Raw genomic sequence first — 18,490 nt, forward strand, 5'->3', positions numbered from 1 at the left:
TTTTGTATCTATGGAAGTGCACAACTGTGTGGTGGGTACAGGCAGACATTACAATTACATGCTTCCAGGCTGCCTCGGAGTGTGTGTGATGTATAATTAACTTCATCAAATTGGTTTGTTTGCCTGGCACTTTGACTTTCTGCAAACAAAGCCCACTTACTCACACGAGTCACGGAAGGAAAAGACTGTAATTGTCGTTATGTAAAAAGCAGCTCAAGTTAAATTTGACTTTCTATACATCTAAAGTCCGGGGGGGGGGGGGGGGGGGGGGGGGGGGGTGCTGTGAAGAGTTTGAATGCAAAGTTATTCTCCCAGGCTGATGCTTTAAGCTCAATTGTGTAGATTTTTTTTTTTCTTTACAAGTTACTCTGATGGCTGACGTTTTTGGTAGCAAATGAGACAATCTTCCAGGCATTCTCAGGCCGTGTTGACAACAACATTACTGCACTGCATCAAAAACAACACGCCGCTACCTCCTCATTCATTTCAGTAAAACCCATTTGTTTGCACAGTGGGTGTCCCGATGCAGAAGCAAAGAAACACAGCTGAAATGGATCCATGGAAACTAGAAGCCAACATGCATCAATGTACACAAAACATTTTCAGGCTTAAAGAAACTTCTTAGTGTGAGACATTCCTAAAAATAAGTGCTATGACCACAGGGCATAACATACCAAAAACTTACGAGTCCTAAATTGACGGCTGCTGCAGGTGTTGCGAATTGCAGTCAGTGTTTTGGAAAAATACAACAATAATAATCTTTCCAAAGCAGATCGAGGGAGTTAATAAAAATCCAGTCAACTGCCCAACAAATCTAAATTATATTATTATTATTAATAACACCATCACTTAACAATACGTTTTAATAATACATTAATTGTTAATGTAATTTTTTAATTTACAATTGTGAGTGATTGGCTAGTGATTGTTTTATTTGTCTTATGTGATAACAAACTGAATATCTTTGAGTTTTGGACATTCAGTCATCTGATGACATAAACTGTGATGGGAAATTTCCCTGCATTCTAACATTTAATAGACCGAACGATTAGTTGATTAATCGTGAAAATGATCGGCAGGTTAATCGTTATTGAAAATAATTGCCGTAAACTCTAGCGATGGAAAAATGTTGTTTGCAGTGCCAAGTAAAAAAAGAAAATAAAGGTAATCAGTATCTACATGAAGATGGCGTTTAATGATAAATAATAGAACAGTCAAAGATTCAATGCTTTGAAAGGAGGAGCCTGATTCGACTGCCAATCTGACAGTCAAATCTTCACAGAGGTGTAAAGAAACGAGGATCATACCATTTTGGTGATATAGGGGTGCTCAATGTTCAATTTTACATAGAACTACCAGTTTTCTCCCAATAAGTTAATATACAGCCTAATATAATTTAAATATCATCATATAATGCTCTAAATATAAGTGTGAAAAGAAAGAAGTGTGTGAAAAAATCCAAAAAAATCCAAAAGCGAGTCGAGTTGAGGTAAGTCGAGGCAAGTTGAGGCAAGTTGAGCTGGTACCACCAATGGGTAAGCATCATAAGATGATCTTTTAGATTTTAAGTGCCATTTAGAAGGACTACTAGGACTTCTAGTGGTGAGAAGAGATACAGCCCCAGATCTGAGAGGCCCTGAGGACAGTAGGTCCTAAATGGTAAATGGTCGGTATTTCCGACCTCTCAGAGCGCTCTACACTACGTCAAAGAGAACACCAGCAGCTTCACCAACTAATGCGCTGCTGTGGTCGAAAAAGAGCAGCAAGTGCCTTTCAGTCGAGGCTTTTCTCGTCCATCTTTTTGTTCACACATCTAATTTTAAATATGACAATTGGTTTACAGTAATGATGATAAGTCATTTCATCCACAATGTGGAAATGATTGACAGCAGACTGGGTGATGTTTTGGTTTCATATTGTTTATTTAATAAAAAAAAAGAAAACTTCACATGAGATGTAAATGTAATTTTCTTCCTCTCAGAATGGATACAATAACTTTGTGGAAATTTGTGGAAGTTCAGTTGAGTTTTGGCTGTGATGTGAATGAAAGACTCACGATTTTTTTTATCTCAACTTAGATACACCGATGGGTGGCTCAATATGACATCACATCCTGTGACATCACATCCTCTCCACAGGGTTGATGCCCAGGATGTCAAAGCCCTTGGCCATGATGGCGGCTGTGGCTTCACAGAGCAGCATCCTCCACATGTTGATCTTTACCACCTCACCTGGAGAGAGAAACAGAAAGATTATTTTTTATTTATTCCTTCTAGGGCTGACCCCAAATAGTCGAAGCTTCGATGGGCGGAGCCTGATTCGCCTGTCAATCTCACAGTCGAAGCTTTGCAGCGAAACAAGGATCGTGCCATTTTGGCGATATGGGGGTGCTCAACGTCTGATTTTACATAGAACTACCAGTAAATATGCAAAGCTCTGGTGCAACAAATGTTTTTATTTCTTATCACTTTCTTATCAGCTAAAAGCAAAGTACAAAGCATTCTCATTGGATTAAGGATATGATTGTGCACAACACATTGTTAAACCAGTGGTTTCCAACCCGTTTGGTTTGTGACCCCTTGCAAAAAATCTGTGTCTAACTGGGGACACTTCACATGTTCAGAGGAGTTGTTGGCAAACATCTCTACTCTAAACTTCTCACATGGTTTCATTTCAATTAGTCTTTTAGGTAAAACTGGAGAAATGTCTGAGAAACTAATATTTGTTTAGCGGAACCTTGTTTTTTTAAGTTAAAAAGTTCTTTCATACAATTAAACGGCTAAATATTAGCCTGTCAGCAAGTTTATGTGAAGTAGGGGTTTTAGCATCCTTTATTAGCATTACCGACAAAGTAGAGTAGCTGACAATCATTAGTTTGTGTCCCGTCATGAATGGAAGTTAAGTTTTTGGCATGTTGCTATGTAGAAAGCTAAAATGAGTCTGTTAGCATGTTACACTACACTAGACGCTACACATTACCGTGATAACTTACTACATGCAGAGTGTTTTGTAGTGACTTCTCTTGAGTGGATGCATCACATCAGTTTCAGGAGTCACAGTTTCACTCATTCTCCTCTTACATTGAAAAGGACTTGAATCAAAAGTAGACAAAAAATGAATTGATGCCGGGCTTGAACTTGTCAAACTGATGTGTATAATTTATATAGAGATCCGTAGGATTATTCCATCTTTATAAATCAAAGATGAGAAGCATTACAACTGGGATACTAGTGGGACTGTACGTGTACTCAAGATAGAAAACAAAATGCAAAAAGTAGAAAAGAAAATGAGAGGAAGAACAAAGGATGAGAAGAGCCGAGGTGAAGGGGATGAAGAGAAAAAACCTGAGAGCAAGAGAGAAAAAAAACAAGTTGAGCAGGTTAGAGAGATGGGAAACAGCGGGAAGCAGAGTCAGAGGTGAAGCAGAGAATGATACCAACAAACAAGAAAAGGTCAGGTGGCACATTTAATGATGTTACCATCATACAGCGGCAGCCCACACCACACCATCAAATGAAAATCAATGACCTGGACCATCAACACGCAACATCCATGTACGTCCACCCCATCAGGCCAAATTGCTACACGGAGCAGAAATCCAATAAAAATTAAGTCCGTAACGAGCAGCAGAGGGTGCATTAAACAGACAGGTCGTTATGGGGGCGTGGACGTCGATGGTCATTGATAGACAGCAAAATTTGTCTGTAATTTTCACAAACAAGCAGACGCATCAAACGGCACAGGACGACGATAGTGCTGCTGATGCTGAAGTGAAGCTGATGAGACCGAAAGGATAAAAGAAAGGGCAAAGAAGACATTTCTGTTTAGACACCTGCAGGGAAATTTCAGGTGCAGCTACTTTTACCTGCGATTACATGATGACTGTTCTGAATCCACATATTCACATATCATCAGGCACAAAGTAGCTCCTGGTTGCTCTCTGTCTAAGAGTAATTGATATTACATCTAAAGTCTGACAGAAGTTAGTCTGCGTCACTTTGAGCTATAATTTTTCCTCAATAAAAATATAATAAATATATCGTCAATAAATATTTGGTTTAATTCATTTGAATCACGAGCAAATTTAGCACTTAATTTTTCTATTAAAATATTTATTTTATTGAGGAAAAGGGACTGAATAAAGATTTACCATCATATTTGCTGAATTGAAGAAACCAGAGGGTTAATTATGTGGTTTAAACACTTTAGTTTTGATTGTTCCACCTCAGTTTTGTGAAGTGATCCACTGTTTGGTTTCACTAAGGAGCAAAAATCAGCCTTTCAACCTTGACAGAAATAATGATTTGACATATATTGTGACAATTATCGATATCAAATGATATGAAATGTTTTTATCGTGATATCATTTTTGGCCGTATCGCCCAGCCCTAATTTGAGCTACTCAGTCAGTCAGCTGCTGCAAGAAATGCACATCTCATGTCAGTGTTTAAAAAAAACCACCTAAAAGCTGTTTGAAATGCAGAATTTAAAATTAAGGTAATGAAAACTGCTTTCAAGTTGGAACCATTAACAAATTTCCAAGACGCATGCGTTTGGATTCTGCTTATCTGACAGGATCTGCAACGCCGACCTAATGTCACGTCATTTGTACATCAACAAAACATGAAGAAGAGAGTCCTTCTGTTTCCAGTCCTGGACCGTGGCGGACCTCAGCAAAGTTTGGCTTAGCTTCACTGAAAAAAAGAGAACGACACAGCAAGAAAAAACAGCTGCAGTAAGGAAGTTTGGTGCAAGGAAGGAAGCAGCTCCAACATGACGAAGCGTAATTCTGAAGGAACGCGCCGTGTTCAACATCTCGCGCTCTCCCAGGTACAATGACGCCCCAGATACAGCTAACGCTACGGTAGCAACGTCTCAGGTACAAAACACAGGTGAGCTGACGTTCACCTTTTATACTGAAGGGAAACGAATGATGTCCCCAGAGACGCCCCTCTAGTACGGAGACTTCTTTTTTCTTTAACCATGAAGGGGAAGATGAGCAAGGAGGAAGAGGATGTGTGTGGTGAAGAGGTTGGAATCAGAAAAGAGATTCCATAAGAACCAGATTTAATAAAGAGAATCAAAATAGATAAAATTGAAATGATACCCAACCCCTATGTAAACTCCATCCCTGGGTGTTAAAATATCCAAAACATCTCTGTAGCAGTTTACGCTGTGTGATAATTTGATTAAACACAATAAGCTACAGTAGTGAGGTAGAACGTTAAAAACTATTGATAAAATCTTTGACAACAAATATGCATGAGTAAAAACAAGTTAAAGCTTTTTTCAGTCCTTTTTCCTCAACAAAATAAACATCTTTATAAAAAATTATGTAATGTTGTCTAATTTCTGTAAGATTCAAGTGAGTAAAATCAAACATGTATTTTTTATATTGTTATTGAAAGAAATTAAAGCGCGATAACAATTGTTATTGTTTTATTGTCCAGCCCAATTGTACAATTTATCAATCCAATAATCTCTAATGAAACCAAGTAAAAGCCTCATTTCATATTCTGTGACTTTAAATCTGGCCCATTCTCTCTCTCTCTCTCTCACACACACACTTCCCATCAGTCTGAACTGTATATACCCTACCAAAGCAAAATTACATAAAATAATAACCTCCAGCTGGGGTTATTGCCACTGCGCTAACTGAGAATTAACATAATTAAACAGCTCTAAGCCTGAAGTGCTAGCACTCCAGCGCACCGCAGGGATAAGGCGCTAACAGGAATGAGTGCAGGGCTAACAGATGGCTTTTAATGAAAACCCTCTCAGAGTGAAACTTCCTGTTAAATGGCTGACTGCCAATGAGAGCAAATAATTGAAGAATGTCTGCTCTTTTGTTTTCTTTTTACACTTTAGAAATAGCGCTACAAGAAGTACAATGCTACACCGGTAGAGTACCTATTTTTAAGCATCCTTGAGCAAGACCCTAAATCCCTTCGAGTGCCACGGCGCTGTGCAAAAACTGACCCCGACCCCTCTGCGTAGAAAATACCATCTCCCGAGAAGCATTTTCAAACGTATCTTATCCTCCGCCCACCATACCTGTCTGTCTGTTCTTCTCCACGCAGTAGCAGCTATCGTAGAACTCTGTAAAGGTGGTGGCGAGCTCGTACAGGTAGTCGCAGAGCGTGTGCAGCAGCAGGTCGTCCAGGATCTTCTGCAGGATCTCTGGGAAGCGGAGGATGCACTTCCCCAGCTTCCACTCCTTCTCGTGGTCCAGGAGGACCTCCGAGGTCTCTGCCGCTTTCTTCAGTGTGGCCTCATCGATGTTGGCCAGACGAGCTATGGACCTGGAGGAAATCAATAAGACCATTAATAACGATGTTCCTGTAAGTTTTGTCCTGTAACAGCCTGTACACCTTTCAACACGTAGACTTACAGTCATTATAATAATACCACTATTTTTTTCAACTAGGAGAGCCTCAGTCTTTATTTATCTTGATATCTTTGCCAAGATAGTCAACAACAACTAGTTCATCTTCATGATGTTAGCTACAGCTTTTAATAACAGAAGGTACTGATATCAGTGACTCTGGGCTTGGTGTAACTTGCACTGGATCAGAACCAAATATTATGATATATCCCACCTCTACAGACAACATATAGGTAACCTTAAATAAATGCCACAAAAACATAGATCACATTCTTTACGGCTGTAACAAGGGAATGATGGTCAAATAACAACAACAGTACATTTGTAATATTAGACTTTAATGATTTTAAATTCAAATGGAGGTATGAGTAGGCTGTCTTTTTTTCTAAGTAGTAATGATTTATGTTTGTTACATTGAAAATTTGTTTAATTACTGAACTTCTTTGGAAATTTCTTGAGAGATATTATTATATTAAATATTGTGAAACAAATACCGCAGTTTTTAAGCTTTATTTAGTCTATTATTACCCTGCTATAAAGTGCTGTAATGTTAGCATAGAGACAAATCATAAAACTAAAAACAAACGATGTTAAAAGCAACTTTACTTTTCTTGACATAGCATAACAAGCAGAAAGACGTGGATCAAGGCGCGGTGCACTGCAGGACCTTTCCAGTATTTACCAACACGAGTCTGTTCCTTTTGTACGAGGGAAAAGAGAACCGAGGCTGTGACACGGCTGCCTTTTATGTCAGCATCTTCGTGATGGCAAAGATGCTGACATAAAACATAAAACTCGTGAAGAGAAACTTGGTTGTGTTACAAAATCTAAGGTTGATGCAACAAAATGCATTTTAAGTCAGAAAGGCAGCTCAGCAACATATTTAAACAGAGATGCACACACAAATGATTTGCTGCTTTTCTTTGTTAATTGTAAATTATGTTGATCAAACAAAACAAGCAACTTTTTAACACAAGCAAATAAGAAAAAGAAATCCATTTTGATAAGGATCCCTTTAATTATGACTATGATTTTATTTAGATATCAATAAAGTATTTCTGATATGTATTGGAGGAGGACACTTCTAATACAATTAGTCTAGCTCTATATGAGTGTACAGGGTTTCCCCAGGAAACTGGTTGGCAGAGGTTTCTCCGTTTCTTCCTCACACATCAGCACCTGATTATGACTTCCCGTGTTGTTCGTCTCTGCTTTACTTTACTTTATAAATGTAGGTAAAATAGCGACAGTGTTTAATTGGTACACTTCCAATGAATTAATCTAATGGATTGCTAAACCAGTGTCACCTCGAGTTTTTTACTTGCAGGTTGTGTTTATCTAAAGACAGGCATTCAATTCTAAATTATGTGACAAATTAAGTTTACATTGATACATGAAGGATAAAAAAATATAAAAATACTAAATTATTACATACTCAATATACACACACACACACAATAAACACAATTAGATGAAACAGAAATCTAAAATTGCTCTTAAAGTCAACACAACTTCAATTTCATTATAGTCAGTACCAAATTACAAAACGTAGCTTACGTAGTTATCACTATTTCCTAAATATTTAATTGGGGAAAGAGTCATCAGCTCATCGATAACAGAAGTCATTACTTGCAGCAGCAGTGTCTGGCAAAAGAAATGTGTTTAGTGCACAGTCTGAGCATGTGGAAACAAGTGGCTGCCGTCTTTTTTTCTGTATTTTTTCTTGTCTTGTGACACTTGAACACCCACAGTGGGGGGGAGCAGCTGCCACCAGTGAGTGCTCTATTGACTGAACGCAGGAACATCGAATGCTCTCAGGCAAAACTGCCCACCCCCCCGCCGCTGAAAAAAAGAGAGGATCAATCTTTGCCGGGCACTCTGCCACCCCAAGTCAGACACCTCCAGGGAAACTGAAGTGGAGGGAGATCAACACAGCACTCTGCAGCCAGGAGATGGTCACTCGATGCAGGGGATAAGGGGCGAGGAGAAATTGGGTCTTGCTGACTGGAAATACCCAAAAGACTAATCCCTTGCCACAGGCTCCCACAGAGCCAGCCAGGCTGATCTGATATGGGTAATGAAGGTATAGTGGTACTAGTAGGAGGTTCTCTGACAGGACAGAGTGGAGAAGAGGGCATGAGACTGAGGAACTACAATTTAACTTTCAAGATACTTTCAGCATCCCAAAGTGACCAGCTGGGGTTTGAAACTGAGCAAGTGAGTCATGTTACTGTGTAGCACCAAGTATATTGTGTCACTATATTTATGAAGTTTTAAATTCAGTAATCAAATACCTTAAAACTCCAGAGTTACTGCGATACCACAGCAAAAAAGCAGGACTAAAGGTCTCGACTAGCAGGACCATGAAGGTTCACTGTGGCAACAGCTTTAATTTAATGGCTGTTGGATTTGGTGAGTATACTGTGGGAGCGCAGCGGCGCAGAAAAGAAAGGCAAGTGGAGGTGATTGCCCGCGCGTAATGAGTTGTGAACTTTCCCCAGTTGTTTCAAGTTTTGTCGGTGTGTTCCCGGTATGAAAATGTACTGCACACTTCGGGCTCTCTGGAGGAGTTGGGCCGGTTGTCTAATACAAAAAGAGGACATCTAAAGATCATATGTTCGTGCCGAGTTGGTGCTAAGTCTATCAGCAGATGCCAGTATTTTCACGTCAGGTCAGGACTTCTTACGGGACTCTATAGCTGAGAAGATGACTGAGAAACAGCCAGAGGGGGAAAAGTCTGAGGAACTGTGAAACAAGTCATATGACCAGGCGAGAGGAAGACACGTGTTAATCACATCTGTGAGGGGTTTCAATGCTGGATAAATCTACGAGAATAGAAAGGAATGAAAACCGATGCTGAGGTTGCCCTGTTTCTGCTGGACAGGTGAGTAACGTTAGCTTTGCTAAGCTTTGTTTAAGTTTCAATAGCCTGTTCAAAGACTGTTGCTCAAAGAGAGACGCAATTCCTCCCTTTATGGTAGGTATAATATTAAAGTGTTATTTTATGCACTGCTAGCTGCCGGCACACAGGATCAAGTTACCAATGTGAATCTCCTGACGCTGGACAGTTTTTTAGTGGCTGCACAACAAACAGCAACGTGCAAATAGATATAAATAAATACTTCTAATTATTCTACCCTTTGATTTATGTTGCCTAGCAACCGTCATTCGCTATGTGGCCTACCGGCCGCCTGGTGGGACTACTTTTTGTATTCGTAAAGAAGTCTGTTGATGAAATAAAGTCAAATTGTAGTGCGTCTGTTAGCCTACTTTATTTTTGCCCTCCTTGGTAACCGTTTTATAAAAACGCTTATTATATTGCAGGCCGTTCGCTTCTCAAACAACGCCCCTTAACTGTGATATAATGAGCGTATACCAAGGCCTGTCGCAAGCAATTGCTTAAGTGTATTGTTTATTTTATATGTTACCCTATTTTAATATAGGCCTACACTTAATTATATGTTGTGTGTGTAGTATGAAGGAACTACAAATTTCATTTTGTTATGCAGCCTTGTGCTATATAATGACTAATAAACAACCTTGTACCTTGCAATAAGACCATGAACGCTCATCCATCCAAAAGCAGTAGAGATATTCTTCTCCTGTTCTAAGAGTTCGACCCATAACTGGCTGACAACCTTTGTCATCCCTAGAGCAACACCTCTCGCTCGGCTAAAAGCAACAATCAAGCAGCACTCAACAAGCTGCATGTTTCAGCTCCGTCTGCTCCTTTGTGAAATACTCCCGGGTGAGACGATATGCTGCTTCCATGTTTCTTTTAGCTTTTAAAAAGGTTAAATTCACACCGATCCTCAGCTTACAAAATGTATTTTCTGGAAAAGATGAATGCTTCAGAGGTTTAGTGCTGAACTTTTGCAAGAGAGCAGAAGCAGAAGTTACACTTCAGTTCTAACGGGAACATTCGAGTGACCCCTCACTTGATGCGGGTGAAGGCGTAGAGGAGGTACGCCGCCGTGTTGCCCCGGTCATCCAGCATCTTGTCAAATGAGAAGACGTAGTCGTTGATGCGGTTGTGGCAGAGGTCGGCGTATTTAACGCACCCAAAAGCGACGGACCTCTGGGCTTTGGTCAGCTCCTCTGGGGTCAGGACCTGCAGAAAGACAATTTCAGCACAGGTAAAGTTTCATTTAATATCTCAGACTTATTAAAAAGTATGGAGTTGACTATCTGTCCCATCAACGCCTCTTTAAGGCATTTAATATTCTGATAACTCTGTGGCTTTTATCAGCTTGTAATTACTGTAAGCAGTACTTCACCTTATGCTTCTAACAGTAAAACCAGTGGGTTGAATTTTATCCAAATAATGAATCTAATTTAGTAACCTCAGGCAAAGATTAAATTGACTTATTAAGTGAAAGCTTTCCCTTGAATCTGCGTGTGACAGATCTCGTACCACAGGGAGTGAACAGAGAGGGGAGAGGGACTATGCAGAAAATCTTGTGATTTAACTGGAAAATAAAAAGCGTCCTGTTAAGCGAGCGAGTATAACAGACTGAGGAAATGACATGGCAAAGAATAGCAAGACAGCACACAGCCTAAAAGGAAATAAATGGGCAGGTTAGTTATATAGTTAAGGAGAGGACGTGACACAACAGTAAAAGACATAATATGACACGACGGAAGGACATGGCATGACATGAGATGACAGGGATGTTTTGTTTTGGATTATCCCTTTTCATGCTATGCATTACATCATGGAGACCAGTGCTTCTAATCAATTAGTTCAGCTCATAAATATACAGTTTCATTTTTAGTAATTTCCTAAAACAACTGGATGCTGTAGGTTTGAGCAAAAGTCACTTAATCAGGAGGGAAATAGTGTATTTGATGACTATTTTTAGCGTTGGTTAAACACATTTTGTGCTCTGGGGCCGTATTACAGAAACTTCCTAACGTGTAGATCCTACCCTAACTGCTTGGTAACCACGGTAATAAGAAAGGAGGCCATTACAGATTAAAAGCTCCTAAATCAATGTTCCTTTCCTAGCTTAAGATAGGAAAAGTGCATTACAGAAGCATCCTAATTTCACAAAATCCTAAACAACTGTTGAGCTGTCCTAACTTTTACTTTTCCACCAGGTAGTTCTTAATAACTCATTTAATCCACATGGTTGCTCTTTGATTGCCTTTACAAAAATCAATAAAATGTCAACAGGTGGGACTTAAATCTACCATGTGTGTGATGACAAAACACTCGTTAGTAGAAAGGCGTTAGGCGATGTAACGCTATATAATGTCTCGTTATTATGTTACATGCTTGATGTACCAAAAGTAGCCCATCCTAATGCAAGTCTTTGATAGAGGGAGATCGTTAAATTCAAGAAACACATAAATACATAATGTTGTTAGACCTCAGCCTTTCTTACATTATTTATTTATTTATTTTCTTACCTTCATTAACTTTCTCAAGAAGAGAACAGGTTTCTACCGGTCAGTGGAGGAGCCACTACCAGTTTTCCTCTGCTCTCAGGACACAACGGCTGCCTTTCTCTTTGTATTAATCAAATTGACTTATTTTCTTTTTAACAGCATCAACGCTCTGCTGGATGCCGGATATGCGGCAGTGACTGTGTCCCCGGTTTTAGCCCACTCTCTCTCTTTAATCTCCCGAGTTAAGCGTAAATATTGATCTCTCGAGGGAGGTTACCAACACCTCCAAATCATCTGACTTAAGTTCAATGATAGTTGTTGTTTCTGCTCCATTGTTCATTTTTTGTTTGTTTCATAAAAAAACTACCGCTCAACAGCAGTTTAACTCAGCGAGATGAGAAAAGTGGCATCGGTTGCTGGGTAACAGACATAAAAGTCGATAACCAACGTTGGATTGAGTATTTAGGATTTTCTAACCTGAGATAAGACAAGATTAAGTAAGATAAGATAGGATTCGTAAAGTTAGTTAGGATTTGCTTCTGTAATACCAAATTGGGAAAAATCCTTCCTGTCTTAACTTAAGACAGGAACTTTCTGTAATACGGCCCCTGCTGAGTGATTTGGGGCTTGTGGGACTCAAAATAAGCTACAGAGTGTGTGTTGATCCTAATAAAAATGACCATAGTGTGGCTCACTGATACAGAGATCATCTATCTATCTATATCTGGATAATCGACTAATCATGGCAACTCTTGTTGAAAGCCCCAATGACAAGCTATAGCAGGAAAGAGCACAAACGTATGGGACACACACACACACACTCAAACAGGAGTAAAGAACAGAGCGGCATGATACACCACAACTGAAGAATGGGGATCTTAGCTGCAGCAGTGTCAGCGGTGCAGGCTGAGGTTCATGGAGGCTAGGGTTGGGGTTTGTTATAATGAGACAGGGTTAGCAGATGGTAGACGTGGGCACCGACCCAGACAGAGAGCCGAGCGCCGGGCCAGAAGAGCCTGCAGGGAAACTGTGTTGGCTCTGGTTTCCTAAAACCTTCGCAGCATTAAAATCATTGCAGTTCAACTGGAAGTCACTGACTGTTTACACCGCACCAAGCGCTCCAGATAATACTTAGGGCGGGGTGTGCGATTCTAATCCTATACAAATCTCGCCATGGTCCGCTAGCTGCCCGTTCTGTGTGTGCGCTGAAATAATCAGGGGCCTCGTGTATAAACACTGCCTACGCACAAAAAGGTTTCTTACCCTGGTTTTCACGCACGCGTGGGATGTATAAAAATGAACTTGAGGTGAGAATGTGCGGAACTTCTGTAAACTTTTGTCTGGCTCTGTCAGTAAACTCCAAAGTGCCAAAACTGAAATGTTTCAAAATAGTGTTTCCACTCCAGTTACTGTGCATATCTCAGTGAAGCAGTCAATCAAAAACCTAATTATGTTTAATCATGTATGTAGTGGTTTAAAATCAAAATAAAATTTAATCTTAGAGGAATAGATGATGATGGCTCTCTCATATTTAATTTCACTTCATATCACATGTGATCATTTAAACATTCAAACCAGCAGTGCTATTTGTGCTCGCGCTAGTGAGCTATAACTATTCCATACAGCACCTTTCAATTATAAAAGAAATAAAATAAGCCAAGTGCCAACTCAGATTTTAAATCAATGCTAAATCTTTCAGCAGCCCGGCAGAGCGCAGGGAGAGGGCCGGAGTGTTGCCATGAACACTCATTGTCAGTTGTGGACCTGCCAGCCTAAAGCCAGGATAAAGCATTTCCCCGATATTAGAGGTGAGTTTAGCTTCGGAGACTTTAACTTGGCTAACAGATGGAATAATCATCCTCGTAAAAATCCGGGATAACATGAAATAGCATTAAAGAATTGCAGAAGAGAGCGTCTGTAGTTTTTAAATAATATCCTCTGTGCATATTTAGTTTTCAGTTTAGTTTTCGTGTGTAAATTCGCTGCAGTGAACAAGACTGTGCTGTCAGGCGCGCTGAGGCGCATAAACAGATCTGCCTTCTCACCTCGACTCACCTGGCACATCTTCACCACCTGCACATATGGACTGTGTAAATTAAAAATGTCTGCAAATAAAACCAAGGACAGCTCTCGCACAATTGCTATTCTCCATCCTCATCATCCACATAATGCAGCCAAACATAACAAAACCAACATTAAACAGTTTCACCTGTCAAACCTCAATCTTCAAATGATCTCCCAGGGTGGGGGAGACCACTGACTGCTGTAAGCGTATAAAAACTGTGTGACACTCGTGCGTGGCTGCGCAATGGCACTGCAGAGAACAACGTCAGTGGAAGGATTAGAGAGTGTCCATGAAGATTTCCTGGCCCATGATGATGACTGGATAATCCTTCGATTAGATTCCCTGGAGTCGTGCTCTTGGATCTGTGTGCTGAACTCCAGCATTAGACAGACCAACCTGGCTGAACCGTGCCACAAATACAAGTAGTCAGCTGGCAGTCGGCTGTTAGCAGCGGGAGCGGACAGGTATTGATTGGGATGTATAAAGGAAAGGTGCGCAGGATATTTCTGTGCGTACATACTTTTCAAATTCTGTTAGTACGCCATCTTTCAGTATGAAAGCTGCGCAGTCTTTTATACATGAGGCCCCTGGTGTTTGTAGGCGGGAAACAAACAAAGTGGCTGGGGCCCAACCAGACACACCACTATTCCAGCCATGATGTGTGTGTCAGATAACGTTAAATGACTTGCCCACGGACATTCAGCTCACTTTCTAGTTCACCAAGACATGCTGTTGTTGTGATGTTAGCAATAGTAGGAGGAGAGTTGTGAGGATCCCTGTCTGGAGCTGGTGCGCTGCTCTGGGATCGCCTGGTCCTCTATGCACATTAGCTTGGCAGCAGCAGCTGTACTGAGTTTGCTAACCCACAATGTTAGTTACATTACTCGCTGTGTCGTTCGTCATGGTATTGGATTTCTCCAATATGGCATAATCCGCCTTTAATCATGTCAGGTTCTGTTGTTTATCCCTCTTTTTTTATCCCCCTGCAAGTTTAATTTCACATACAAAACACCTCAGCAGAAGTTACAAACATTCAAATTAACAGAAAAGTCATCCAACGAAGGTTAAAATGAAGGGCAACTGGACTTGGTTGAAGATACTGGAAGACGTTTCGTCCCTTATCCAAAGGACTTCTTCAGACAGAAACAACAGAAAAGTCAGAGTTTGCTGTGTGAAGCAAAGGCAAAAAAACAGCTAACCTGGGGATGAAGGAAAAAAACCTCGTCAACGAATGTTTTCTGGGTTGAATCCAGAGAGTGTCTGGAACAATCGAAGGTCAGGAGGTGAAAAATAACACTTTGAATTCCTAAACAAGAAACATGCACTTCCTTTAACAAGGTCCAGTTGAGCTGCAAAACAACAAGTGATGAAGCACTTGTGTTGTAGCAGGGGGATCGCAGCAGATGAGCTTTGGTAATTTGTGTGAGTGAGTAAGGGCGCTGCTGAGAATATACAACACACACTCACCAAGGCTTCCCTACTGAAATCTCAGACACTACAAAAGTTTGTGACAGATGATTCCATAAGCTAACTGTCAGAAGGAAAAAACAGACACCAGGCTGGAAGGAATTTCAGCTGAAACGCTAGTGCAACAAAAGAGAAAGTACAAAAGTGTTAAAAACATTTTCAGAGCCTTCACCACTCTTGTAATTTATGTATGTAAAGACCACTATTTTTAGCCAGAGTAGCAGCGAGGCTCTGGGGAGGGCCATGCTGTTTCTTTGGTCCAGACTGAACTCGACAAATACTGAATGGATTGCCATAAAATGTGGTACAGACGTCCATGGCCTGTAGCTAATGATCCCCTAATGTTTAATCTAAAAAAGTATTCTTACATACAATTCAGTGCTATTGGCTCAAGTGATAATCACTCTAACCCTATTTACACCTGATATTAAAATGCGATCTATATCCGGACACGTTATCAGGAAAGGAAAAGGCATGTTGGCTCTTTGGTAGGTGTAACCACAATCCATACACACCATTATAGCCCGCAGATATTTGTTTGAAGCTAACATAAAACACAGCAAGTGAGAAGGCGCAAAGAGACGCGCCTCTACAGACTGATTATGAGTCTGTTCTGTGCTATGAAACCACCAAAATATGCGTTATTCAACAGAGCTGCATGAAAAATTAAAGCAGACCGTGTGTGCGATGGTGTGCGTTACACTCATCTGTGCAGCTGCTCTGCTGTTAACGAGGGATATCATTTATCTAGTCACAGAGTAGCTTACACACCTAGACAAATATAAGGAGTAATTTCATGTATTAAATGGCTGAATTTACAGAATTTAAATGAGTGGACAGACTATGAAGTTGTTGTAGTGTTTCACAAAGTTTCCCCTAACAAAACAATATAATTTTTTAAAGGGAGTCTGGTGTCACCTTAATTTACTCACCCACAGGTTTTGATGTGGAGGACAGAGATCTGATCTCAATGAGGATTAAATCAGATCAGATCGTTTATTATCCAGATACAAAATCACATTTTAATACCAGGTGTAAAAGTGGTCTCTGACAAGTATTATCCATTTCCAAGTCTGTCTGATTTTCTCCTTTGAACTAAAAACACACAAATCTGACAGAGACAGACGTGCTTTAAGCATTAAAAAACAAAAACAATAAAAGCATCAGTGTAGCTGCAGACACGAGGAGGTTCAAGCTCACACAAAATACAGGCAGGAAAAAAAAAAGAGGAGCATCAGGAAAAATGGATTGGAGGAAGAGAAAAATCGAGAGACCGCACAGTCGGACCCATCCTCAGAGCTCGGCAGATGAGAAGAAAAAAATTCTGGTGGCGTCGTTTCATATTTCAGCCGTTGTCGCCTCCGGATGAGATCAGAAAGAGTTTGGCTCAGTTCGTGCAGGATGAGAGCGAGGAGAATAAATGGCTACTGTAGAGTGAGACGGTCATTACAGTAAAATAAGCCTCGTCATTCAGGGTGAATCCAAAGCCGGGCGCAAAGCGGAAATAATGAGCTGCTCACTGGGCTGTATCCCTCTGACTAAATGGCTACTTATTAAAGATTAAACGTTTGTCACGAAGCGCTGATATAAATGATTCTTATAGAGGCTAAAATAATGTGAAATATTCTGTCAAAATGATTTAAGTTGATTGTAGCCAAACCAACCAATTTGTCAAATAGATATTTTACTCGGGACCAAAGTGTTGGAGCTTGCTGTTCTCGTCATGTTTACTCATGAAGCCTACTTTTAAAGACAAGACAGGAAACCCGGGGACAAAGTCAGGTTGGATTGAACGCTTCTAGTGTGGATTTCAGGTATGAAATGTTGTTTATGCGTTTCCTCTTTAAAGGCTACTGCTACCTACAACTTAATGCCATCTTCACTGCGTTCTTTGACCTTCTGTTGCTGTCTGCTTCTTGCTGAAAGGGTCGGTCCACCCAAACAGCACCCATGCGGATGGATTTAGTTTTATTGGTCTCTGAGATTTCTGCCAATACAATAGAGGAGAATTAAATTTAATGATACAAACAAAATTAACATCTCTTTCCATAATCAATGTTTTAGAAATTAATCTTTACTCACTAGCTTTTTCCAGAGCTTCACAAACAAACAAGAGTTTGCTCAGTTGCCATTGGATGTAGCTGAGTAGAGAACATGGACCTTGAGTTCTGATTAATTTGTCCAACTACTATTCTTAAGAAATAACATTTGTGCCCAATTTCTCCTGTTACTCTAGATAATCCACATCAGAACTGTTTCTGTGGATTATCTAGAGTAACTGGAAGCAGTGTTGATTTTATGATCACAAATGAAACTCACGTCCATTGTACCGACATGGAGGCAGAACTCTCAGATACTAATATACCTAAAATATGGACAAATAAATCCAAAGCCACTTGAAGCAATCAATCCACTCTACTCCGCAGTCCTACATTTACCTCGTCTTTGCCTTTTATTAATGTCACCTTTCTCTTTCAGTTTATGAGACAGCAAACCTGTCCTACAGCAGAGGGCAACTTTCTTCTTTATGATGTTCAAAAGTAAAAGCTCAGGTGTGGGTTTCATGTCATACTCTGCCCTTGTACAGTGGGTACGGAAAGTATTCAGACCCCTTTAAATTTTTCACTCTTTGTTTCATTGCAGCCATTTTCCAAAAATCAAAAAAGTTCATTTTATTTCTCAGTAATGTACACTCAGCACCCCATCTTGACAGAAAAAAACAGAAATGACCATTTGATATTTCAGTTTTTCTTTTTTAATAAATTTGCAAAAATTTCTACATAAGTATTCAGACCCTTTGCTCAGTATTTAGTAGAAGCACCCTTTTGATCTAATACAGCCATGAGTCGTTTTGGGAAAGATGCAACAAGTTTTTCACATCTGGATTTGGGTATCCTCTGCCATTCCTCCTTGCAGATCCTCTCCAGTTCCGTCAGGTTGGATGGTAAACGTTGGTGGACAGCCATTTTCAGGTCTCTCCAGAGATGCTCAATTGGGTTTAAGTCAGGGCTCTGGCTGGGCCATTCAAGAACAGCCACGGAGTTGTTGTGAAGCCACTCCTTCGTTATTTTAGCGGTGTGCTTAGGGTCATTGTCTTGTTGGAAGGTAAACCTTCGGCCCAGTCTGAGGTCCAGAGCACTCTGGAAAAGGTTTTCGTCCAGGATATCCCTGTACTTGGCCGC

At 40.3% G+C, this 18,490-nt stretch overlaps 1 protein-coding gene across 2 annotated transcripts in view; it reads right to left on the reverse strand.

Moving 5' to 3' along the window:
- Positions 1-1,903: 1,903 nt before the first annotated feature.
- Positions 1,904-18,490, reverse strand: part of rars1 (arginyl-tRNA synthetase 1) — a 40,475-nt gene continuing 23,888 nt past the window's right edge. For both annotated transcript variants that reach the window (XM_046040532.1, XM_046040531.1), the window contains exons 13-15: positions 10,324-10,496; positions 6,055-6,302; positions 1,904-2,231 (exon numbers count right to left, since the gene is read on the reverse strand). In XM_046040532.1, coding sequence (XP_045896488.1) covers positions 2,122-2,231; positions 6,055-6,302; positions 10,324-10,496 — 531 coding nt within the window. In that variant the 3' untranslated portion in view covers positions 1,904-2,121. The remainder of the gene's footprint in view (positions 2,232-6,054; positions 6,303-10,323; positions 10,497-18,490) is intronic.

This window comes from Micropterus dolomieu, linkage group LG23 (genome assembly GCF_021292245.1).
Source record: "Micropterus dolomieu isolate WLL.071019.BEF.003 ecotype Adirondacks linkage group LG23, ASM2129224v1, whole genome shotgun sequence".
NCBI classification, from domain to species: Eukaryota; Metazoa; Chordata; class Actinopteri; order Centrarchiformes; family Centrarchidae; genus Micropterus; species Micropterus dolomieu.